The sequence below is a fragment of the Passer montanus genome, unplaced genomic scaffold, assembly GCF_014805655.1.
Source record: "Passer montanus isolate IOZ18808 unplaced genomic scaffold, ASM1480565v1 scaffold21, whole genome shotgun sequence".
NCBI classification, from domain to species: domain Eukaryota; kingdom Metazoa; phylum Chordata; class Aves; order Passeriformes; family Passeridae; genus Passer; species Passer montanus.
Window position 1 is genome coordinate 3,691,604 of NW_024366703.1, and position 26,084 is coordinate 3,717,687.

A 26,084-nucleotide genomic window follows, 5' to 3' on the forward strand; every position below is an offset into this window, starting at 1 on the left:
TATGAATATATATACATGGTAGACATTATGCACAAAAATGCACCTCAGGAAAGGAGGGAATATGTATCTTTTTCACTATGGTTTAAAAATGCAATGGACAGTTGCTTTGCTCATGCATTCTTTTTTTTCCCCCTCCTAAAAAATCCAGTGGGAAACAATGTAATTTAAAGAAAATAAGCACATTGCTTGTCATTGTTTTATTTATTTCCACATTACTGGATTTTCCTTCTCTTGCTTATTATTTTCTATTATTTTTTCATCATATAATAACTCTGATATCAAGCTGGAAAAACAAATTTGCCTTTCCCTTGTATTTATGTAATTGGATGCCATCAGTCACTTTCCACCAAAGCAGATCTAGCCATAAAAGTAAGATTAGGCATTCTTTGCTCTCTTAGGAAATAGTTCATACTTCAGGGAATTAAAGCATAATGAACTTCTAAAATCCCCTCAAATGAAAATTGAAACATGGTGAAGGAGTTAGTTTCTGTATTCCACTTACTTAAGTGCAGGTTGATAAACTAAGAAGTAGTATTTTGTACATACTGATAATTACTTTTAAATTAAATTCCTGATAGGCTGAAGTCACAACTCATTTATGCATGCCTACATGCATGTGTAATCTGTAGTGAGCTTTGTTCTGAGCAGAGTTGCCAGACTAAGCTCTGGAGACAAAAATCACCTGCCACAAAACAAAAGTGGAACTAGCAGTGACGATTAAAGACACTAGACAGGAGTCTACATAATATATATCCAGGGGATTTATTTAGTAAAATTCTGTACATTTTGCAAAAATAAGCCCAAACTTTAAAGATAATATGAGGAGTTGATTCTAATAATTACTTTTTTATCAGTCTGATTTATTTCTATAACTGAATAAGTTAGTCTTTACATGATCATACTGTTATTATTTACACTATACATCTTAACAAGGACTTGCAGAAAACTTCATTAAAATGAAGTTTTTTCAAGTACACAGATGTTTTAGGAACAAGGTTGATTCTTTGAGTGTTCCCTTAATTAAAACAAAATGAATTAATGAAGCAATCTGGTTTTCAAGATACTATTAGAAGATTCTTACATAACTCTGTAGTCATAGGCAATAAAATTAAAATAGGCATTAGAAATTAAAACAATTATAGTTCCTCCATAGTGTATCTGTGATTCTTTGGCATGTTAAGAGTGGAAGTAATGCTACCATCAAATAAACTGTGGAGCAGGACTTCAACTACTTCAGTCCATGACAAAGAAGACTAAGGTTGCTTTTCTGTCAACAGTAATAAAAAAATCTTGTGAATTGTGTATGAAGTTGAGGGGCCTTGTATGCATCCATAGGAGGTGGAGCTAAGAGAATAAATCAGGTTATTTAGGCTGTATTTTCTAACATTGTGGCCTACACAGGGATTCTGTTTACCAAGGTAATCAGCTGAGAGTAAGGGTGCAACTTCCACATCTTTGACTTCTTGGGAGATTTTCAGATCAACAGGAAGTTCCAACTTTATTTTTAATAAGAGCCTTTGATATTTGTTTTTATCCTAACAGGAGAACAAGCTTAATCTGAATTCAAGATGTGCACTGTTGTCTTCTTCAGCTTTCCATGACTGTTTGTTAAAGCAATTTCCAAACTTTGGTCTCCAAATAAATGCTCTGTAGACAGACAATAGAACGAGCACCTCCAGTGCACTAGGCAGTAAGTAGTTGTGGAGGCTGGCAGTGATTTGTTCACCCTAGAGGTAGAGGAGCCAGGAATAACCAAGGTCCATGGGTCAAATTCTACCTCGTATATCCTTCTAAAATGCCATCATCTGTCAGATCTGCCTTTAGATATACACATTTTCAAAATTTCAAATTGCCTATCATATTGGAAGTCTTCGTGTTCTAGAAATTCTGTCTCCACACAGTATATCTGACACTGATATCCAGTGGTGTTAAACAGAAATAATTAAGAGGAAAATGTCCATGGATACATGGAATTTAGGAAATTCAATACTCTTATAATAAGATTAGATATTATATTATATACTCTATTTTATCTTATTTACAAGTGAAATGCAATACAATGATTGTGGCTACTTATACAAAGGTCTGGGATTTTAGAACAAGGAAGGAAACTGACGATCAATCAGATACTATTTTTTCAAAGACACTTTTCTAACAATGATTATGCACTGAAAAGCTAATTGCAACTTCAAAGTATCATAAAACTGCACGGCTTGTCTTCAAATAATGGACTTGGCATGGGCTTTTCTATGATTATTTTTTGTATCTGACCCAATACTGGAAATATTTTTAACTACAGAAGTTCTTTTCTTGAGGAAATTACTTTATTAGCCAAACAAATAAAACTGCATTTGCCTTTTAGCACAGCAACATTGACATCTAGTGGCTAGTTAAGATTCCTGTTTAATATTCTGCGTATGAGAAAAAAATGTGGAATGCACCATTTATTGAATTTCATAAACCAGGTATGCACTGGCTGCTATCTCCACATAGCCTCTAGATGATTACAGAATATCATTAATGACTAGTTTGGAGTTACCAGTACCTGGGATAGGAACTGGTGAGTGTGAGGCACTGCCTCTCATGTACAGCCCCACGGGTTTTCCCTGACTGTCAGGAAGTCCTAAGCTTGGGAATCAGCTGCCTGATTGTAGTGTATACCTTCCTCAGGACTTGTTGGGAGGCACAGCACATCCTTGCAATGGTATACGGGTACAGCTAAATGAAAAAGAGCTACAGTTACTGAATGTGATGTTACTGGCATATGTGAACGTCCATTTTTAGCTTTACTTGCTTTTTCTACAAATTACTAGGGGGTTTCAAATAGGAGGAGATAAAAATCAGGAACACGACAGATGCTAAAGTACTCTTCGTACAAAAGACACAGAAATAAATTATTTGGCAACTTACTTCATAGACATGTAGGAGACAGGAATGTGCCAATATCAAATAGCATTAGAAAGTAATTTCATTTGTCAACAAAAGAACTGACTTAATGGAGAAAGAAAAGATTAAACAGGACAAATATCAGTTTTACTAGCATTCTTGATGGTTCCACATTACTGTCTCATAATCAAACTCAAATGTGATCTGCAGCAACAGCTCACCACGGATGTGGTTGTCAGTGACTGCCCTGCCCTTGCTCTCCATACCAGTGGTAGCTGCCTCCTTGAGCCTGCTGGCAAAGCCTTCTGATTTGCTTCATTAAAAATAGGAACAATTTTTTAATTGGCTAACCAAACTAATTGTGATTCAACAGATCAGGGGCTGTTGAGTTTAAACAACTTTACCAGGAGATCTTAGGAGGCAATCATCTTCTGCAGGAAGGCTTATGTGTTTCTTCCTGGCTAAATACTGTTAATGAGTAAACATCTAGGCTTTTTATTTCTTAAAAATACATAGAGAAATCTGAGTCTGAAAAAGAGCAAAAAAATGTAAGAGTTCTCCAATATGTAACCTATGTAGAAAGGATGAAGTACTTCTCAGGCTGCAAAAAGGGGAAAATGTGGGAATATATGTCTTCCAGTATTGAAAAATGTTATTCAAATGATGATCACTTCTTGCTTTCTGTACAAACTAGTGTAGGGCATTAAGAAATTAACTCAAGTTGCAACAAAAAAAAATTTTTCTTAGATAGTAGGAAAAACCCTTTATACCTAAGAGGTTAATAGATTAAGGTATTAAGCTGTGAAATCTCCTATACTAGAACCTTTTAGGAAGAGCTCAATAAGTATGTCAGGTATACTTTGAATTCTAAATCCCAGTGATGTATGTACCATGTCTGACTTAAACTCTTTGGATACACCAGGTCTCATACTTTATTTAGTCCATTCAAGATTTAGGGCAGAATGAAAGTTAAACCTACAGTGATGTTTTCTCCTTTGTGGACCACGAAGTTCAGAGCTACTGTAATTTAAGACTATTGCTTCACATTACTGCTGACCTGATCTAAAAGAGAGCTGCTGCTGAAAGGGCAGCCTCTGTTTCTCACTTCCCTCCTCTCCCACCCTAACATCTTTTTGCCCCACCAGGGTTACTCATCCAGACACCACATCAGGACAGTCACAGGAGCTAGGGTGGCAGAAAATTAAATTCTGCAGTTCAGCAGGAGTGGTCAGATGAGTATTAGGGCCAGTTCAAGAAGACTGCTCTCCTCAGTGGCAGCTTGACTTACTTGTAAAGATTGGCATAGATTGACTTACTTGTAAAGGAAAGCTGTGCTCTTATAGTTTGGCTGTACAGTCATCAAAATCCCACTCAAAACCTCCTGCCCTGTAAAGAGTTATGCCCATCTCATCTGTTCTTTTTCCTGTATCTTCCAGTCCCGTGGGAATCATATGAGAGAAGGGCCTTTTTGGTGTCAAAACATACTGTTGCTAGAATTAAACTATGGAGATACATCCATTGGAGCAAAGTATAATGTGGCTAAGGGCACGTTCAGTTTCAACTTCCAGTTTATTTAGGAGGCCATTTCTGAACCCATTCCCCAGCTGTAGCTTACTGTAGCCCGCATATAAAATGCAGTCGGGTGATGTTCTGAAGAAACACAGTTAGACATCAGAAAAGCATAGCATAGCAAGATGAAATTATCTAGCTGCTATTCTCAGAAAAGCTGTTTATAACATAACTTCAGCATCTACAGCAGCTGCTATAGATGGACTCACTGCAGATAATTTTCCTGTCCCAGAAACTGTATTTTTTCTATATGCAGGCTTTGTGGCCACAGCGCAATGCTAAGAGATTCAAGAATTGTAAATCTTTCCTCTACCTTTCCCACTCTTCTTCAAAGTGCATAATCAATGATATGTTGGCCCAGTTTCCATAATCATGTCAGGATTCATTCACACTAAAGCAGTCTGTCATTTCCATAAGACAGGAACAACAAAAAGATGCTTGCTATTACAGCTTTGAGGGTATACATTATTTATTTTGATATATTTAAATTATTAATTAGGATAATTCCATTCTTGCAACAGAGTCTCTGCCCTTTAGAGGAAATGGGCCACATTCAGTAGGACTTCAGCAGAATACTGCATGCACTCAAATATGCACAGCGCCACTCAGTTCCTTTCCATGGGACACTTTGGCATCATCTTTGCATCCCTTCACAGCAATAATGACATAACAAGTAACACAAACACTAGGTCAGGAGAAAAAAAAAATCTGAAAACAGAGATCTACTAGCCAAGGTAAGGAGATACACTGTCAGCTGTGGTGTGTGATTGTCTTACTGCAGAAAAGCAACACCTACAATTTATATTTTACAACTTGCATATTACAAGGGTAGCAGCAGTATTTAATTTTTTAATATTTCCCTGTATTACGTGTGTCTGTGGTTTAACTATCCAGGAATCAATAACACAACTGGAAACACAGTCCAGAAGAAAGTACCTGCGATGGACTACAGCATTTCAGACCTCAGCAGTTCAGGTTGTGTTTGATGGGAAACTATCAATTCATTGGCAGCTAATTGCTCTATCTGATGACTTAATGCCGAAGATTGGTGCTTCCCAGGTACTTTATCAGCAAATACTTCTGGCTTATAAAGCTCCTTTTTATGATGCAACCCACAGGCTCCCAAACTCTTATCAGGCGATAAATTGCCACCGGTCCTTACGGGGAAACTGAGTCACATACTGCCTTTCGTTCTAACTGCGAGATGCGACTGAAAAGAAGGCAAGCCGCTGGCACAGGCAGGAATCGCTGTTAGAGATCGCCGTGCCGAGGCCACGACCGCGGTCCGTGCCGCGCCGAGGGCAGCGCGCACCGCCCGGGCACGCCGGGCAGCTGCTGCCCTCCGCAGAGCGCCCGGGGCCTCCCGCCCGGAGGGGTCCCCTGCTGCGCGAGAGGTCCCCTCCCGAACAACGACCCCCGCCTCTCCCACCCCTCCCGAGGCACCCTTTCCGCCGAGCCCCGGCGCCCGCAGCGGGGTCTAAGCCCGTGCCCCTCAACCGGGACTGCCTTGCCCGAAAGCGCCGGGGATGGTGCGCGGGCGACCCGGGCCGGGGAGAGGGGCACTCAGGCCTTTCTGAGCCCCTGCGGCACAGTCCTACCTTCCCAGAGGCGGAGACCGCGGCAGCCGGGGCCGCTGACCGGGTTCCCGGGCAGGGAGACTCCCCTCGCCCCTAAACATGATGAGCGGCTTTCCCCTCCCCTCCCCTCCCGTGCCGGCTCGCCCTCCCCCGCGCCCCGCTGCCCCGCGCCGCCCGCCCGCGGCGGAGGGAGGGACGGAGGGAGGAAGGGAGCCCGCGGTGCGGCCCTGCTCCGCCTCTACCCTGCTTTCCGGGAGCGGCCCGCGCAGCAGCGCCGGGGCCGGGAGCAGGGCCGGGCGGCGGAGGCGGCCCTCGCCGCGGCCATGGAGCCCGACCAGCTGCGCCTTTCCTCGGCCGTGAGTGGGGCCGGGAGGGAGGGATGGAGGGGCCCGGCAGAGGCGGGCGGGGACAGGCCCGGCGGAGGCCGCGGCCTCCATGGCGGCGGGGCCGGGGCGGGCGGAGGGGCCCGGCCGAGCCCATGAGGGGAAGGGCCGAGCCGCCTTCCCCGGGCGGACGGGCAGCCGGGGGCCCGTGCCTGTGCCCCACTGCGGCGGAGGAAGGGTCAGGCGGGCCGGGACAGCGCCGGGCCGCTCCAGAATAGCCAGCGAGAAAGAACGGCTTCGGAAGCGGCGTCCGACTGGCCGGTGTTCGGTTTCTCCGTGGAGCTCCACAAAGCTCTAATCCTCGATGTCGTGGTCTGCTGTTACCTGCCTTTTACTCCTACTTTTTCTTTCATAGCTGTAATAAAGAGGCAGTAACTTGCGTGTGCCTTTTCTCTTTGTTAGGGCCGTTCCCTGTAGAGTACACACAGGCACTCCTTGTAATAGGTTTTATAAGGAAGAACCAGTTTGAGACTAGTCGCTTATTCTCAGTCTTTTTCTCCAAGTGAGGGTTGCAAAGCTTCATAGACAACATCGAGATGGGAAAAGCATGTTGCAGTGAAGCATTCTGACCTTCCACACTGCATCCTTCCTCCCTCAAGGATGGCTCTGCAAGTCCTCTTATAGATCCTGTGCTTCCTTCATGCCTCCCCCAATAATTTGTACTAAAACAAGCACTCGGGCCCGTTCTGGGTCACATCTGGGCTGTGAGCAGACAGGGCCACAGACCTGCATGCGGGCAGATAAAGGGAAGGGTGGGCTTATGAGGACAGTGGCAAGACGCCCGAGGTCAGGAGCCACGAGTTGGGAATATTTTATGGGTTTGTTTTGCCTTTTTTTTCCTTCTTGGCTGTTGTTTCATGTTGTGGTCAGGAGTGGATACATTCCACCTCTGTGTGTTTACCCCATTGGAGAGGCTTAAAGCAGGTGCCTTCTCTGGATACAAATACCTGCTGTAAATGCAGAGCTGGGCAGTTTGTAGTGACCTGGATTGACGACAAGAGTTGGTATCTCAGTCTGGCATCAGTTGTGTACAACGTTCATGCATTTACTGTGTCTTTTGTGAGTTTTAGGAGCCGAGAGTTTAGTGGACTCTGTTCTGTCTCCAATTGTTTCATCATTAAATAATCCAACATGTTTGGATTACTTAAGTGTGAGCTAAATGTACTCCAAAGCATACTTGTGCTTGTTTTAATTTTGTGGTTTCAGTTTGTTTTTTTGTTTGGGAATAAAAAATTCAAATTTGGTGCAACAGCAAGATACACTGTATCATTTAAGTTAGCTTTCAGGTTCATGTTTTGAGAAAACACTTGGTATTTGTATTAGTAATTAACTAGAAACACTCTGAGTCTGACAAATTCCATCAAAGTAAAGTGTATATTGAAGAGTTTACTAAATAGTGAAAGTAGTTATTTTAAATTCTGTTGATGATTGTGCATGTCCATGTCTATATCTGCTAGGTTAGGCACAAAGCTTTGGTATCTGCTCGTCTATTTCTACAGTTAAATATTAAACATATTTTCCTTATCTGGGATTGTAGGTGTCTGTTTACATTGTTCTTCCAAAATGGCAAGATTCATTTATGGATGAGGTTCTCTGATGGAGTTCATGAAATGAAGTAGGTATGTTTTACCAAGAGTCAGGTCATCTTGAATCATCCTGAGGTGGCAGGTTAGAAACCATTCAGTCCCAGTCTCTGCCAGTGTCGTCCAGCACTGCTGGAGCTGCTGCTGTCAAACCCAGCACCAGTGCAGAGGGGTGATCCACAAGTGTCAGGACATCAGTCATGGGTTGTGTTCTTTTTCACTCTGAATGTATTTGTGAGGTATTACAGCGATTCAGAGGAATATCTGAAGCCGTGAAGAGCATTCCTGTTGGAAAGCAGCCTAGTCCTTAGCCATACCTGCCCTTATACTCACAGTCAGCTTTACAAAAGGCAGTCATCAGCTTCTGAGAGCCCTACAGTATGACTGTTGGAGCAGCTTTTCTTGCATCTCTTTTTCTTTTATTTGAATCATTCCTGGAATCACTTGAGAGCTGATTAGTGAGGATGCTTTCCTAGGGTACCTCATCCAAGGGCAACTGCTTTGTGGGAATCTCTTTTCATTTGAGCTTCCTGGCCTGATTCAGTACTTCGTCTGTCTAGGGCTTTCATGCTCATGGTGTTGGCTGGGACTTCCCTTCTGAGTATGAAGGAAGCTCTCGATGTTCATTTGGGAAGCAGTACTAATGCCATTTAAAACATTCCCAGATTAGCATGATATTTTTTTAATTTAGAGGCCAAGTATAAATATATTTGCTGCATACTTACAGTGTTCAGGCTTTTGTAAAGACTGTATAAGCTTCATTAGCAAAAGTAGTGACAGACTGGCTACTAGAACCACCTAGTTATGAGACTACAATGTTGCTGCTTTTTTGCAAGTGCATAAGGATGGCTTACAGCAGACATCTGCTGCAATTGTTTATTTGGTTTGGGGTTTTGTTTGGGCAGGGGTGTTGCTTTTTTGTTTCTGTTTTGTTTGGTAATGGACAATTTTTATGTCTCATGGGAAATAGAAAATAGTTCAGAAAAAGTTCTGATTTGCTTTTTTTAAAGTATGTATGTGTAGGAGAGTTATGTGTTCTTCAGAAGCACCCAGAAGAGTGGGAGGCGCATTACAGTGTTTGTTTATTAATAATAACAGTAAAGGATTTTTAAAAATCTTTAAAAGAGTCCTTCACTATCAGGTTGAGAAGACAGTGTTTTACATACTGTGCACAACACAAACCAGTTGTTGGTGTCAGTAGAGGATACAGCTGACTCTTCAGCATGGCGTTTCTGCAAGGCATTTGCATCAAGAGAAGGCACCTCATCAAAATCATCCTGCAGAGTTGTGCCTTTTTTCAGATTTTGTTTTTCTCAGTTTTTTGCTGAGGAGGAATATAACTGTAGGTTATGTAAGAATCAGCTGAATCAAGCGCGCTTGTTTTCTAACCCATTGTCTTCTCTTATCAATAGTCTCACCAGGACATTTTGGTAGCGTGTGTGGAACCTTCCCATGTGCAGCTATATTAATAACCATCCCTCTTGGTTTTACCTCAGTTGTAAAAGCTTGTTTGGAGTTGGTGCTGGTTTACATGGTGCCCAGCTCTGGCTGCTCTCTCCTGGTGCTGCCCCTTCACCTTGCTGGTGTAGGTTGGGGAGGCTCAGGATGAACTGTAAGGAAACTTATCAGGGTTAAAATAGTATTTTCTTCTGCATAGGTTCCTTTGTAACTTGGGTGAGTTGTTTGATCTGGTTCGTGTGTACTTATCACAACTGCAACTGAGCACCTGCAAGGAGGGTACCAAGAGTAGGAGTGAGGGAGAGGAGATGGGATCTACTTAAGCCATTGCATCTCCTGAAGGAATCAAACATGGAATTGTGCCTTGAAAAATGGAGGTGATACATCTGGGCTGGTCATTTGAAAGCATTATGATATAGATATTTTAGTTTTCTTATATGCATTAATTTAACAGTGTAGTCCCAAAGTGTGTGGAAAAGAAGGTTTCATTTTCTACTAGGATTGTTGTGCTGATGAGGTGATACGCTTTTGCAGGCATATTGTTGTTTTCGTATTTTAGTTATTGTTTGAATCAGATTTCCATCTACCAGTGTGAGATCTAATGATCTCAAATGCTACATGACAGCCCTAGAAACCTTTATTCCCATTTTTCTTCATTTATAATGTGGACATATCACTTGCTGTCCTCCAGCCCCCTGAAAGACTAGCCCCTGGGGAAGATATTCACCCTTGTCTTGCATAAGGAATATTGTTTAGAAAATAAAAACCCAAGGTATTTATCGTACTTCTAGTTTGCTGTATCTACGTGAAGATTATATATGCCTCTATTTATAAAGTGTTCTATTTTACAAAGTGATTATTCTTTGCCCTGTGTTATCTGGAATATACTCTGCATTGTCTATGGAATTTTGTTTGACTGCAGCATGTAAGAATTTGCACTAGTTCGCTTGCTCTCTGTCTTTCTGTCTTTTATTTATGCATGATGGGCAGTACTGGTTTGTCATTATGCCATATCCATATTGCATTAGCAGATATATTGACTGGTCTCTTATTTTCAGGCACATGGCCATGGAGGCTATGATTCTGATTTTAGTGATGAGGAGAGTGGAGAGAAGTCTCTGCAAAAGACTAAAAGGTAATGTAGTACAGAATTAACACTTTGCATTACATATTTTGTACAAATGGCCTCTTAGTGTGCATAGAAGATGATGCTGTTGCATGTAAGGTCTGGTGTTGAAATGGTTTTTGAAAAAATCAATCTCTTTGATTTCTGCATCTCCTCATCTCAAGCTTGCCAAAGCTTGTCATCTCCAGGGGCAGCTGATTAAGAGCTGTTCTGCCATCTCCATCTGGTGTGTATTTGCCCCTCAGTTCTTGGAGCAGAGTGTTTTGTTTTTCCAAGCATTAGTATCCACTGCTGGGATTTGGCAGCGCTGTTCACACCACTGTGATCCATCAGGACAAATGGAACTGCTAGGAGAGCAAGGCAAAAAAGGCCAAGTCGTAGCAGGCTTTGTAGATATAAAACACATAGAAATATAAAGTGAAGAGCTGATGCTACTTCTTTATTATTTAATTTGTGAAGAGACCTGGGAATTGGTAAATTGTGTTGTGATCAATCCTTGAAATGTACCTGCACATCTCTTATTTGAGCTGACCTTGGCCAATACTTTCAGTGTTTTGCAGAGTTAGTGACCTAGAATTTTGTAGTCTGATCTGCCTGTATTGTAAAGATTTTTACTTGTTTATGCATTTATTTTGCTTTTGTGTGGTAGTTCCTCGACACTTTCTGCACCATACTGCATATGTGGCCTATATTTTGCATATGCTTTTCTTACTTTTTCCTGTCTCTCCTTTGCTCTTTTATTGGACTTCATTTAAGAAGACTTGCTGGAAATTTTCCTAGGACTCTTGCATATTTTTCCTTTATAGAAGTTTTGAAAGAATTGGTTTTGTAGTGTCTGATTGCATTCTGGGGGGAAAAAGTCATGTTTTCATCTTTGGAATAATAGCATGCATTGTGCCATTTCACTTATTTTATAAATATAGCTGTTCTCCATTAAAATAGTGACTGGTTTTGTTCAGATTTCATTTTCTTTAGATGCCATTGCATATTCTGCCATTCCACTTTCTAGGTGGAATATTAAGTAACCATCAGGAGACTTTCAAAAATACCATCGTTATCCTTGTTCTGGCACACAACTGCTGATTCCCAGTAGGGCTCTTACGTGGGTTCCTTTTCTTGCTCTATCATTGTATTTATTTTCACTTTAAGGAGAACAGTAGTCTTAAATTCTCTCCAAATTGCTGTTTTATAGACCCTTCTTATGGGAATTTTGTGGTTACAGATCCTTTTGAGTAAATGATACATTAAGTTCCTACAGTCCTATATTCCATAGCTAGAAACTAATTCCCTGGGTTGCTTTCTTCAGGTTTCTGATTACCATGCTTTCTGCCTACTGAAAATTATGGGAAAAGATCTTTTTTTCACCTCAGTTTATGAATGAAATTAACTAAATGTACCTTTTACTAGCTAAAATGTATATCTTTAACTTTTTTATTACTTTGTTGAACTCTACAAGTAATTTTAGCTGCCTACTGACAAGTATGGTTCATTAGATGGTAATTGACTTTTAAATTTGTAATTCTTGTGATTGCACTACAAGAGGCAGAGCTGTTTAATGAAGTGTTGAGACATTGGCATGAAAGGGTAGAATAGGGTTACTGCCAGTCACTCTCAGTGAATGCACTGTCTTTCCTGTTCCTACTTTCCTGTGTAGCTGAGATTTGTAAAGGAGTTTAAATGTCAGAGTGAAACTGAGGCATCTTCCAGGTTTTATCATTGTGGTTCTATAGTGGTTCTATAGTAATTATATTAATAAAAACAAGTATTACAAAATGCCAACTGGAAGCAAATGCCTTTCTGATTTTGTTCTGTAAATGAGGTAAAGTCAAGCTGATGTTGGTTCTGAAGTTTCATTTTATTCTTGTAGAAGATAGCAATATAATAATTTTTGTTGCTGAAAATAGTGCAAAGTTTAGCACATGAACATTTTATTGCTTATGAAAGGTTCTTGTCTAACTTTGTTCCTTTTTCCCACCTTCAGAATACAGGAAGATGCCCTTCTGGCAAAGCCATTCCAAAAAGCAAAACAAGGCAGTGTGGTTCACAGACAATTTGCAGCTGAAGAATGTGATAGGTATCTTTTATATTTTGCTTTTGTGAGACATTTTCCTCTTAATGGAAAGATAGTTTTCACTGGAACGTGTTTGTTTTTAACAGGGAAGAAGCAAGAAAAAGAAGATTTCACTTGATATCGATGGATGCTGTATCCTTCTGTTTCATTTTTCAAGTTTGAAGATGGGGCACAGATTATCCATTATGGTAAAATACTGGGATTTCTGAGCTATCATAATCAGTGACAGTGCAGCACCAGAGTCATTCTTCAGAGGAGCTTCCTTTTGCTGTTGAGATAAAAGTGAATTGAAACTCTTTTAAGAAGCCATAAAGTTTTTATTTGTCAAGATGTTTATTTTCTGAATAAGTAGGTACATATTTTGCTCAAATTGTGATACAAAATGTGTTTCAAATTATGTTTCTGTTTTGGCCTCAAACTGAGGCCAAAGTGTTCTAAGAAGCATTACATATTTTTCCATTATTTTCATTTCCAAGCTAAAGCATACAACTTTTATTTGTATGTTGGTGGTAAAAATGTAACAGATTATTCCATTTTAGTAGCCACATTGTTTTTATAATGCAAAAGTACAAACCTGTTTTAAACTAAAACTGCAGAACAAAGAGGCTGTTGTCTAAATCCCAGCTGAAAAAATGAACCAAGTTTCTGTGTGTATGCATACAGAGCATCTTTGATAAAGGAAGACAGTTTAATAAATGAAGAATGAGGTTTTAAAGATGAAATTGCCTGGAATTCCTGTATTTGGAAACTAGCTTCTATGAGAGTTATTAAGTAAAAGTTCCTAATAACTCCATTCTTTTTTTTTTTTAATTACTGAACTGTTTGTGAAGAGAAATGTCTCTTTTAAATATATAAAAAGATTTTGGTTGGGGCTTTTTTTTGTGGTAAAAAGAAATAAGTTCTGAAACAATCCTTAATTGCTTTACTCAGTATGAGAGACATAAGAAGTTTGTGCATGACTACATTTTATACTATGGTGGCAAAATAGAGGATTTCCGAAGATCTGGGTGAGAACTATTGGCAACCTTTCCCCTCCTGACCTCAAAGCTTCCTGTTTTGTAAACCTGTTAAATATATATTGTAGCTTTGGGGGCAGAGATGGATGTAGCTGTGTATCAAATTACTAATTATTTTGGTCACAAATGGTAACTACAGTAATTGGAAATACCCAGACACAAAACTGCATTGTTTCATTTTGTTTTCATATTTTTATGTAAGAACTTACCATGAACTGAATTATTCTTGTTTTGTTATGTAAAAGGAAGGCTGACAGGTGATCATTACTGGAGGGTACATTGAGAAATATCTGTCAGAATCTTCAAAATAACAATCTGAAATATTTCTGAATGTGCAGAATTGCTATCCATTGTCCAGAATAATAACTTCTTTAGAGCTATCTATAACTGCCTTTTAACATCACTGTCCTCAATAAAGAGTATAAAAAGTGTTTTCAGACAGGATCAAGTCATCCACAATTTCAGTGGCCATTTTCAGCCATGAGTTTTTTTATTTTGGAACAGATGTGCTAGGGAATATATTTTTGATAGTTTTATTTCATAGAAATGTATTCCTTTATGCTGTGAGGTAGAGATCAGAACTGTAAAATATGATACTTACTAAATTATTATTTGATGGATTTTCATTTTAATGTTACTTTGTACTAAAAAAATGTGTCTCTTTATAGAGCAAATGACAAGACGGATCTTGATATTATTAGAGAAAACCATAGATTCCTGTGGAATGAAGAAGATGAAGCAGACATGAATTGGTACCTGAAACTATTATAGGATATGTTATTTTTAGATTACTTTTACTAAATTTGTGTTTTCCCTTGCTAATTAAGAATTACTCTGCATCCTTGATCATTCTTTGATGCATTTGAAAATGAAAGACCATTAGGTCTTTCATGTTGTAATATTGCTCAAATGCCAACATGAATTGTTGACAGAAAGAACTAATAAATAATAGTGATTCTCTGAGATCCAAATGACTGTTCAAAAACTGAAGAAAGCAGAGCTTGAAAAAATACAGTTTAGTATGTACTGTGGATTTATTTTATATTTATTTTTCCAGTTTTATGGAAATTACTCCTTAGTATCTGTTGCATTTCTAGGTCTACAACAATTCTTTCAATGAAACAACGTGTCTTTGTCTTGCTAATGTCATTACAATGTAAAGTGAATTATGTTGTCTTCTATGTTTAATTTAAAAAAAAAACTTTTTGTTTTAGGGAGAAGAGGCTTGCAAAGAAGTATTATGACAAATTGTTCAAAGAATACTGTATAGCAGATCTCAGCAGATACAAAGAGAATAAGGTAATTTAATGTAAATCATCTTGGGGATAGAAGTATAACCTTTTTAATAAATTGCTTTATGATTGTGGCTATGTTGTAAAACCAGAATGTTATTACCCCTTCCATAGAAAGGGAGCTGTGAGAATTTGTCGAGTTACTTACAAGCAGCAGTTTGAATCCAAGTATTGTCACTGCCTCAAAAATGTGCTTCTGTGGGAATAGGAACATTTCTGTCAGATGATGTTTTATGAAGAGGTACATTGTGTGTGAAAGGCAGAAAATGCAAAGGGGTTAAAGAAAGAAGGCTGGAGAGGGTGCTTGGAGAGGAGCAATAGATGAAGCCTAAAACCCCATGGAATGTTACTGTTCAAAAAAAAAAGTCTAAAAAGAGTTTTGTACTTGAATGCTGGCAGAAACAATTTTGGAAAAGTCTATTCTAAAGCAGCATCTTTTGCCGGTTGTTCTTTTCTCTTTGTGGAAACAGGATTTGTATGTGCCTTGTAAATAAATAGAATTTCTTAAGAGGAACAGCCCAATTCCAGCACCAGGTTTTCTTCTTAACTGGAGCAGCCTTTGTTTTTTCCAAGTTTTTGGCTGACTAACTTCTTAGTCAGAGAGTATACATGAATTTTCTATTGTGTTTTTCCAAAGACTGGTGCTGAACTCAGATGTGTCTTGGTGTTTCTAGCACACAGTAACCCAGTCTGTATAGTTCTTTTCAACTATTTTGTAGTATTGAAAATTACATTTACTGGTAAATACTTGCAAGGACTGGGCTTACCTTTATAAGGAAGAAAAGATGACAGTCATCTAAAGAAAATTGGGACAGTAAAATGCAAAAATTCAATTAAAATCAACAAAAACTAAAATGCTGAAGATGCCTTCCCTTCTTTTTTGACTCAATTTGATTTTATTTTCCTGTAGGTATTTCCTATCCCTCAATGTCCACTCCATCCCCCATCCCCCCAGCTGATTTCCCTTGAGCATGCTTACAGATTTTGTTTCTCTCACTACTGTGCCAAGTTTCCATATGTTTGCTGTCCTTTGTGGGAAACTGTTCTGCCCCAGATTTTTTTTTTGTGTGTGTGTGTGTGTTTTCTCTTGTTGTGTGAACAGTATTTCCCTGTCAGACTTAAAGTGTGTCTATCCTAAATTTGAGGTCACTCTCTGTTCCCATTTATGCTCCTAAGTCATTACCTCTATTTTTGGAATTGCCATGTCAGCATAAGTGCTGTGTCATGCAATTTGTAAAATATATATGTTTTCTTTTCTCATATATGTTCTGATCATATGAAAGTCCTTTCTTAGAAAAATAGAAAAAAGTATGAGATTTTTCTCAGTGACTGATTTATCCATGTCCATTTTTGGTACAGAAGGATTTCAAAGCAGGCTTTTTTCTTGGAAGTCTTAAATAAGCTGCTCATCCCATTTGCACTGATGGAATACAGTCTGTGCTTTCAGATTTTTCCTGCCTTAATTTTTTTTCTGCATCTCCAGAAACTGAAAGCTGGATATCTTTGGCCCCCTGTGCCTTTTGCTTTGCAGTGCTGGTGCTATGAGAAGTGCAGGGTAGAAGCTTTTCAGCTAGTCGGCCTTTTGCACGATAGTTGTTGCTGCTTTACATGTTGATGCTTCATCTTGATATAAGAAATTCTTTTATAGTGAGAACATTCTTATGTAATGAAAAAGTCACTGGAACAACCTCCCCAGTGCCACAGTGGAATCCCCATTGCTGGAGGTTTTTCAGATGCAATTGCCCAAGGTGATAGATAATCTCAGCTGGGCTCCCTTCCCCATGGAAGATTGAAGCTGGTGGTCTGTTGAGGTGCCTTCCAGCCTGAGCTGTTCTTTGATGCTGTGATTCTATATCGTCCTACTTGGTGTGAAAGCAAAAGTTGGAGGTCAGTTTTCTGTGATGTTTTAAATACATATATTGCACAGATTGAGACTTGCACATATGTGCTCATCTGTTTTTTCACAGCTGTAATTGTTCTGCTCCTGGCCAAAATCTTCTAGTCAGATAATTTTTCTGAAGATCTCTGCGTAGAGCTTTTATCTCAGATCTCTTTAGGAACTTTTCTTCTGAAGTAAACCACTGTTTTATGAAGGACTGGATAAAGGTCAGGATTGGTTTCATGAGAGCATCTCCTTTGAGAATCTGAAAAATAAGCAGAATCACCTTCTCAAAGACCAAAGTTCAGAAGAAAACAGTAAGAAGCCCCAAGACATCTGAACCCCTGAAGGTCACAGGGGATTGCTGGTCCAGACTGTTTCACTCGTTCACAGACGCACACACACACACACACACACACAGAGTCAGGTGTCTGGGACTCCCCTGCTCTCATCCCTAGATGAGATGGTGCTCTCACAGCCAGAGCTGGAGACACACTGACCCTTCTTGCTCCCTGGCCGCTTCACCTGCTGGTGACCAGTCTGGCTTGGTCTTCATGGTGTCTCCTTTTAATCACAAATGCCAATGTGAGCCTCTGGTGTGAGGCTACCTAGAGACAGTGGAAGAGTGTTCTGACAGCTCTTGCTTGTGCTGGGTCTGTTACTCCTGACATTTTCCCTAGGTGAGAATTTTCTAGGTCAAGGTTGTCTTTGAACCATCAGTGCATCTTGTCTGCAAACTTTGAGGCTGATAAATGACCGTCTGTATTGTCAGACAGTTCAGTTCTATTGTCAGCTTTGCAGTGCAGCACAGGAGGGGGTTCTGCATTTAACTTTGATATGCACTGGACTGGAAATGTTCCCTTTGTTGTTGTCTTATTTTCCTTGAGAATTTCTTATTTGCTGTCTCTGTACTTTGTTTTGTAGCTTAACAGATTGGAAGTGTCTCCTATTTTCTAAGAAATGAAATCTGTTTGACACCTGGTCATTAAATAAAATACATTTTATTATTTTGTTTTCATATCCAGATTTCTAGGCCAACTTGTCTTCTACTTGGAAATGTTAATATGTTTGCTTTTGTAATTGTTTTTCAGCATGGATGACTTCCTGTAAAAATAAAAATACAAATATTTAAAGTATTTTTATTAAAAAATACTATTTTGGCAAACAGAGGCAGAGAGATATTTTTAATTAAAAGATAAATTAAATTTTCATGACCAGAATTAAAAGGATGAGCCACATGGAGGACATCAATCAACTGAAATTAGTCTTTACAGTGCTTAATAAGTTGACTATTCACAACTCAATTTTGGTTCTTCACAGTTTGGATTTAGATGGCGACATGAGAAAGAAGTAATTTCAGGAAAAGGTAATGCTGTCTTTCATTTTATGTTCCATTTCTTCTTGATGCTCCTCTTGCTGCTTTTGGACATAATTTTGTTAGATAATATTTGATGGTACGGTAAGTTTATCAGACAATAATGTACAATAAATTGACTTGTCTTCCAGCTTTCCTGTTTTATGCTACATAGATTTAGATTGTGCACTGATCTGCACATATTACAATTAAAAGAGCATATAATTTATTTTCACTAGGTCTGTTTTGTAATGAGCACCACCTTAACATGTTTGATAATGTAGAATTAAATGGGTGGACTTTTTAGCTGCTTTTCTCCAGTAGTTCTGCTACCTCATTAGCCTTTGATACCTGTAACTGGAGTCTCTCAGAAGTTTTCCTCAGGAAATTATTTATTGACTAACACTTTCTCCAGTGCTGTTCTGCAGAATGTTAACTTTAATTAAAAAGTTTCCTTTGTGAGACATGTTTTAGGCTAAACTGGTTTTGAAAGCTTCAGTGGGAATGATTATCATGTCTCCCAATCCTGCCTCTAAATCAGTACCCTAATTCTGGGTGAGAAGTTACCAGTGTGTTGCTGGGACTTTGCACAGTGGTCCTTGTTCCATGGCTGAGGTGCTTGGGCTTTTTCAACCTGCTGAACGAGCAAGAAAGTGAGGTGAATGAGGTATTGCTGTTCCTGGAGTCATGGATGCACATGCCAGAATATTGCATGGAGTTGTACTGCTGATCAGTTTCACTCAGTTACAGTTCTTTAAACAGCTGTATTCTGCAAACACTGTATTGTAATATATTTCAAAAAGTTAGAAATGCATTTGTGATTTTTAAAAAATACTATTTCAGAGTAGAAAGCATGAACATTAATGGTGGGGATTTTTAAACTGTAAATATCAAAGCCTCTAAAGGTAGGTGTAGTCATACGTTGCATTCAGCACTACACATTATATTAATGGATAGTTATATTTGATAAAATTATATGCTTTATTGAGTACTTTAGAAAGATAATTAAATTAGAAGTAAATTATTTTTGTGTCTTTGTGGGGGAAAAATTTTAGCTTTAAACGTTTAATATGTGGTACTTCATATTGTAAAATGTGGGAGAAGGTGCAGAATTATATATTCCAAGCTTTTTAATGGAATCCTAATGAGGAGCGAGCAGAGGGAACATGCGTGGGTACATCCTCTCTTCCCCCACAGGGGGGCGCGAGAAGCCAGCCCTGCCGCGGGTGTCTCCAAGAGCGGTTCCAAAGGATCCTTTAAAAAAACCCGTGTGTCTTTTATGCTATTTTAAACTATAAATCAGCGTATAAATTGCTGAATTAAATGTAATAACGGATCTACACGTACCTGTCTGATAATTAGCATTAGCACTGTATGTACCTGTATGTACTGATGTGGCTGTGTCGGTGCAGTGGTGATGAGCACCACTGCTGGTGCACTGTTACTAAGGTTTGGGGGTGGTAACAACAAGAGCGTGCAGGAATGGAGGTACTCACATTTGGTTGCTTTGCATTTTGTGCCTATCTTTGCATGGTTACAAAGAAGAAGGGCTAGGATAAGTGAAGGAAGAGGTGACACTTGTGTTACTAATTGTAAATGCCAGATTATTTCTTTGGCATCTTTCCAGTCTTTGCCATAAGTTTTGAAAGAAGATTGTATTGGAGATTGCTATGACACAAGGTATGGTAGCTATACTTTACATAGGGTTAAACATACTAAATGTATATTAATTTGAAACTTGCTTTTTTAATCAGAGTTCTGGGTTTTTTTTTTACTTCAAATGTTTGCATTGCAAGTGGTGTTTCATTACAGAACTGAAGTATCTGAGGACACTGCCAATCCATTAGTTAGCTGCTTAAGCAGAATTTTCTGAGGTTAATCGTTCACCAACAGTCCTGCTTGTGAGCCTATTAATACACATCCTTTCTGCTGCTCTGCATACAAATCACTCTTCTGCAAAGGGAATGCATGTATCTTTATTACTCCAATATTGGGACTTCAGTGGTGCAAACAGAATTGATTATGTGCAGATCTGATTTAAAATCAGTGTTGCTTTCACATAATTGAACCAAAGGAAGCTTTTAAACTGATGTAGCATTTCTCACAAGGTTGAATTTCCTTTTCATACAAGAAGGGTATTTATGGATAGTCACTAGAATGCAAATTCCATGTCCAGTATGTCAGGTACACTGGACGCTTTAGTTACATAAAAAGCATGTGGGCATCTTCATATTGTACAAACGTGATACTTTGAATAGTTTGATGTTAAAGAAGCACGTCTGAATCACAACTTCTGATCCATCATCCTCTGCTAAATCATTTAGGGTATAGGTTGTATCCTGGTGATGCTCATTTTTCCAGGGTTCATATTAGGCTTATTATTTCATAATGTACACCTTCATCCATGCATTTCAAAACACAGTTATGTTTTTTTCCTTTGCAAATAGGCAATATTGGACAAATATGATTGTTTTGTTGTTCCCTGTTATTATTTCCTTAATCTAGACATTATTTTTAGATTTGTGGGTTTTTTTTATTTGAAAGAAATGGAAAATGAAAAACAAAAACTGAGCAGAACTGGAAATAACAACCCCATATCTATTACTGTTAATCATTGAAACACAGTTTGCTGGTTTTGACTCTTTATAGGTCAGTTTTCCTGTGGAAATAAACACTGTGATGAGAATGAAGGCCTGAAGAGCTGGGAGGTGAATTTTGGTTACATTGAACATGGTGAAAAGAGGAATGCACTCGTGAAATTGAGTAAGTCAGCCCTTCTAGGATATGTACACTTAAAGACAAATATCTTGTACTTTGAATGGTATTGAATGAGACCCAGTGATAATTCTAGGATATGTACACTTAAAGAAGACAAATATCTTGTACTTTGAATGGTATTGAATGAGACCCAGTGATAAGAGTTCATGAGAAATGCAGAATAGGAGATTTTTTGTTGGATGAATCACAGGTGGTAGTATGGTGCTCTTGATTTAGAGACAACAGCCGTTATCACTATGTATGACAGAGTTATTACAGATTAAGAACTTTATTCTGTATAATTAGCATATCATAAAATTAGAATTATTGGCTATAAGCTGTTTTATATAGAAGCATTTCTAGCTCAATGGACAATACGGCATTGCAGGGAGAATTTTGGCATTGTCACTGCTCATCCAGTTACTTGGTTTAGAAGTCCTTAGGGCTTTGGACCAGACAACTTCTTGCACATTTTCAACTCTACTGATTTTATTTTAAATATATGAGTTTTCTTCTAAAAAACAACTTCTGAAAGTTCTATATGTAAATAATTTTCTATCCTTAGATCTTGACTGTGATTTTCTAATTCAGAATTGTGTACGTGATGATACATTTGTCAGATAATTAAACATAGTACAGTTTATACAGTTACTTTGTGTAAAATGAGTGAGCAGTGGAGCTTTTTCCTTTTGTGCACAAGACACTCCATGTGGGAGCACTTGGTCTCTGAGAAAGCTCTGAGAGACTTACACGTCTTCAGTATAATTTGTATCATTCAGTATAATTCAGAAGAATTTGATCTGTCCACAAGTATACATAAATGGGATGTCTGTACATGAGAAGCACTGGTAGGTCTTCAATGAAGAGCTGCCAGTGCTGAACTTGTGATCATCCTTTGCATTTAATAAAATCTGGGTTTGTACTGGAGACTTCCATAATGTATTTTTTCAATCCTGACTGCAATTACATTGTAACTAGTGTTTTGAAGGAAAAGTTGCTATGCTGAAGGATCTAGTTCTAGCTAGTTTTGTAGTTTTGTTAATTATGTTTATCATATTCTTGGCTGCAATGTTCTCATTTTCTCTTTTTCAGGACTATGTCCAGAATGTTCCTACAAACTAAACTTCCATCACCGGTAATGAAGTATTTTTAAAATAATGGGGACTGAATTATTAATTAGTTACAATTATGATGAACAGCGCACAGGGACAAAACTTCAGTGAGATGATTAGGAACTTCATTTATCCTGAAACAGCAGAAATATTCTGAGTTCCTATAAAGCCACTGACTTGTCACTGTTGAGGGTTAAGATACTCTGCTAATGACAGCACAGAACCCACAGACTGGAAAAATTCCATCCCAACCACCACAGAGGTTTCGTTTCCTTAACTTCAGCCCAGTGATTATTTTTCTTCTGTTTCTAATAGCACGGGGTTTTTTTGTAACTGAACCAATTTTTTTCTATTTAACTAGTGAAAGGTTTCTGAAAAAATGACACGTGTTTGACTGAATTAAATATTTCAGATTTACTGTTGCATAAGAAGTACATATAACAGAGGAGATTTACATTCATCTTTTCTAAAGGAGGAAAGAAGTCAAAACATGCAAGAAAAGAGGCACAGCTGCACAGAACTCTAAGGAGCCAAAAAATAAGAAGACAAAATTGTCTCGTTCAGCAAAAAAGAAGTCCAAAAAAAAGACCCGTAAAGGTAAATTTAAACTTTAAAACTTCAGTTGCTAAAATGCTCAGATAGGTTAGTTGAACCTTAATTTTGCTATAGATGCATAGATGGAGACATATAATTATGTATAAATACTTTTAGTTGCACATAAAAATATATAACTTTCTTGACTGCAACATAGGTAGTCAAAAAGACAAATTTCTTAGTAAAATTTCCTAGATGAAGAAAAAAGATTAATTTCTTATATTTAACAGAGAGGAGACAGCCCTTTGAAAAGTATGCACAGCAAGGGACATTTGTGCAAGCATTGGATGTTGCATACTAGGAAGGGTTGTGAAGTATTTCATTCCATGAGGCTTTGGGGTTGAAAGCCTTTTGGAAACATTAGATAACCTTTTTTACACCAGACATCTTGGGTTGACATAATTAGGCTCAAACTGATGACCTTTGCACTCATGCAAAAAAATCCTTTTATTTCAGTGTTCATTCTCTTTCTTTGAATGTGGTGTGTGCATGCATGTGCACATGTTAAGTGTAATAAATTGTGATAGAAATAACTTTGTAAAAATATAAGATAACAGATAAAATCAAAAGCAGTTTACTGGTTTTTTTTCTATTTTGGTGTTTCTTTACAGATCAGATTTCTTCAGATGATTCAGATAATTCTGATAAAGGTATTGTATTTTAATATCATTTATGGTTTTGTAATAAGTTGTATAATATCACAGACAGTTGTCATTAATCTTGGCTTTATTAGCTGTCTGTTTTAATATTTTATATGATAAGAATGCTGTCTGAAACAAGCAGAAATATGAAGGTTTGAATTAATGACTTACGTATCTTGGAGAAAAAGTGTCGGGAATTTTAAGGAGGAAATTGTTTAATCAAAAAATAAAAATGTAGGCAGATAGCAGAATGGAAATAACCAGAAAAATGAGAGGTCAGGTTGTTCCAAAAAAGAGCAGAGGGTGCAAAAGAAGATAATTTCATGATGTGTAGTCTGTACTGTGTAAAAATAGTACTCTTCTGGTATAATAACTGCTACATTTTCCTTCAGGGAGCTATACTGATAGATACTCTGCTCAAAAAAAAATTTTGAAATAAATACTAGGTTTTAATTAATGTCTTTTCCAACTACCATCTGTAGTACCTCAGAGACCTACTTGTTGCAGGTGGATGCATTCAATCACTGCTTAGTCACTGCTTGTATCTGAGTGAGTCCAGTCTGCAGTTTCTTTGTCATGATACAGGCCCCATCTCCTGGTCATGCCAGTTCTTGTTGCAGACTGTCTAGAAGTGATTGACTGTTTTCACTGATTGCTCTGCTCTGCTCTACATTTTTAAGAATGACATCACCCCCTAGGCTTTCCCAGTTAGAAACAGGAAGACCTGAAGCAATTTTCCTATGATTGGAACCATGCCCAAAGTATTTGTTTTGTTAGGAAGCTTATTGGAAGATTCAGAGGTGGGGAGGTGGGTGTGGAGCCTCTTATATGAAATTCCTGTATACTAATATGAAATAGTTAAGCAATAATCCATGTTTTCTTATAATTTCACTGATAAGTCACAATTGCTAAGAACTATCAATTAAGTAAGGTAATTAATAATCTAGTATCATAAGTTGAAACTGTATTGTAAATCTGGATTGGTAATTATTTAGTTTTAGGGAAAAAAAATAAATGCCATGTTGCTGTTGTGTCAAGGTCATTGTTTTGACATGGTTGTTGTTATGTTTGACCAAAACATTGCTTTGTGATACCTAAGAATCTTTTTGATACTACACTACAACATTTGCACAAAATTTTCATTTTCACTTTATGCGAAATGTTCTGTTTATTCTCATAGTTGAAATTAAACATTGCTTCTAGCAATATACCATCTAATTTAAAAAATGATACATTATTTTAAAATTTATTTCATAAACAGTTTAAATTTTTTAACAGATACAGATGACAGCAGTGCTGAAGGTGGTCCTTCAGACTCTTGGAAAGGTCCTCTACGAGAAGCAGATGAAAAATCACGGTTAGTTTGATGTAGTGAACTTGCAGCTACTGAAATGTACAGGGTCCATTCAGAATTGGAAAGACAGAGTTGTCCCAAGTGTTTCAATAAGTATTTACACATAAAAGGTTATGTTAAATCTCTTTCTGTGCAGTGAACCTAAACATGTCTTTTTAAAGAGGAAGACATACACAACTCTTGATCAAAACGTTTGTTGAGCCACTGCCATACCACTGCTGCCTGACCCCCTCTATACCATGATTATCTTAATGACAGGTCTTAAGGGTCAGCTCACACAGGGAAATGTGAAGGGTATTGGAATGTAGTGAGTAAGTCAAAATTATTTATACCTTCTAGAATTCTAATCAGAAGTTTGCTAAAACTTTTTTGTTTGAAGATTATCTTCTAGTTACAAATCCAAACCAGAACTTTCTGACTTTTATTTTTTGTTGTTGTTACAGGGAAGAGGAGTTTCAGGAGTATTTTCAAGATTTATTTCTCTAAAACTTGAAATTGATGTAGGCTCATTTTCTTCATGAGTTGTCAAGATGGAACTCTGGAAATCCAGTCATAATTTTCCAGAGACCCCTGTCTGCCAGCATACCTTTTCTACAGTCACTCATATGGACCATTTGGGTGGATTTTCTTTGTAGAAGGCTTCAGATCTAAAAACTTTGTTTCTTGTAGTAGGCTGCATACTCTTGAAACAAGAGAAATAATTTTTCAGTTCATTGCAAAATATATATGGCACCCAAACTTAAACAAACAAGAATATAGTTTATTAACATTACAAGGAAGTTCACTGCTTTTCTTTGATCCCAAGCTTCAATTATTGCCAGATTTTTGTAAAGGACCATTTTGTAAGATTGTGTGAGTAGTTTAAAGCTATACACTTTAATATATTTATATTTTTAATTTATTAAAGAAGAATGAATAGCCTTAAATGTATTGGTTACTTAGCCTTTAACGTTTGGGTATTAATTTCTGTAAATATTTTCAAATGCTATTGGAGAAACTCAAATTTTGTCAAATATGTGTTCTACTTGAATTAAGTAAACCATATCTGAAATCTCTCCTACTGCTTTAAAAAGTTAAGTTTATTGTGACTTTCTTTTAAATTTTAGTTGTAAAGTGATGTGTCTTACAATTCCACCTACAAAAATATGGTTGGTTGGTGATATTTTTGATGTAAAAAATAACATGTGGCTTTCTGCTGGAGATGTACGTGACTTTTATGTTACCTGTGGCTTCTGATCTCCTTGTCATTGACTGAACGTTAATCCTTCTTTCACGTGTAATCCTAAATATACAAATAAAGCATGTATATTGCTTGAGAAACATGCTGGATTCATCTTCTTCTTTGAGTTCTACACCTCTTTAAACATTCATTCAGTTGTATTTCCAAAGAAACAGACTGGACATGTAAAGGTACCATGCCAATATTTTTTCT

The 26,084-nt window shown here is 38.0% G+C and overlaps 2 protein-coding genes across 2 annotated transcripts in view; one reads left to right on the forward strand and one right to left on the reverse strand.

Annotated features, from left to right (window-relative positions):
- The window catches only part of LGI1 (leucine rich glioma inactivated 1), a 28,787-nt gene extending 22,611 nt beyond the window's left edge, over positions 1-6,176 (reverse strand). The window contains exon 1 of the mRNA XM_039708911.1: positions 6,054-6,176. The gene's annotated coding sequence lies outside the window, so the exon portion shown is untranslated. The remainder of the gene's footprint in view (positions 1-6,053) is intronic.
- Positions 6,177-6,223: 47 nt separating this feature from the next.
- Positions 6,224-25,972, forward strand: LOC120501983 (protein FRA10AC1). Its single transcript, XM_039708914.1, has 14 exons — positions 6,224-6,388; positions 10,515-10,591; positions 12,564-12,656; positions 12,740-12,785; positions 13,584-13,660; positions 14,338-14,421; positions 14,884-14,968; positions 18,161-18,206; positions 20,844-20,957; positions 22,044-22,086; positions 22,536-22,660; positions 23,269-23,307; positions 24,577-24,655; positions 25,096-25,972. Exons 1-14 carry the CDS (start codon positions 6,356-6,358, stop codon positions 25,136-25,138), a joined length of 984 nt encoding a protein of 327 aa, XP_039564848.1. The 5' UTR covers positions 6,224-6,355; the 3' UTR covers positions 25,139-25,972.
- The last annotated feature ends 112 nt before the right edge of the window (positions 25,973-26,084 follow it).

Coding starts and splice junctions, on each gene's coding strand:
- LOC120501983 (XM_039708914.1), top strand. CDS start 6,356: ATGGAGCCCGACCAGCTGCGCCTTTCCTCGGCC. Junction 10,592..12,563: donor TCTCTGCAAAAGACTAAAAG/GTAATGTAGTAC, acceptor TCCCACCTTCAG/AATACAGGAAGATGCCCTTC. Junction 23,308..24,576: donor TTCAGATAATTCTGATAAAG/GTATTGTATTTT, acceptor ATTTTTTAACAG/ATACAGATGACAGCAGTGCT.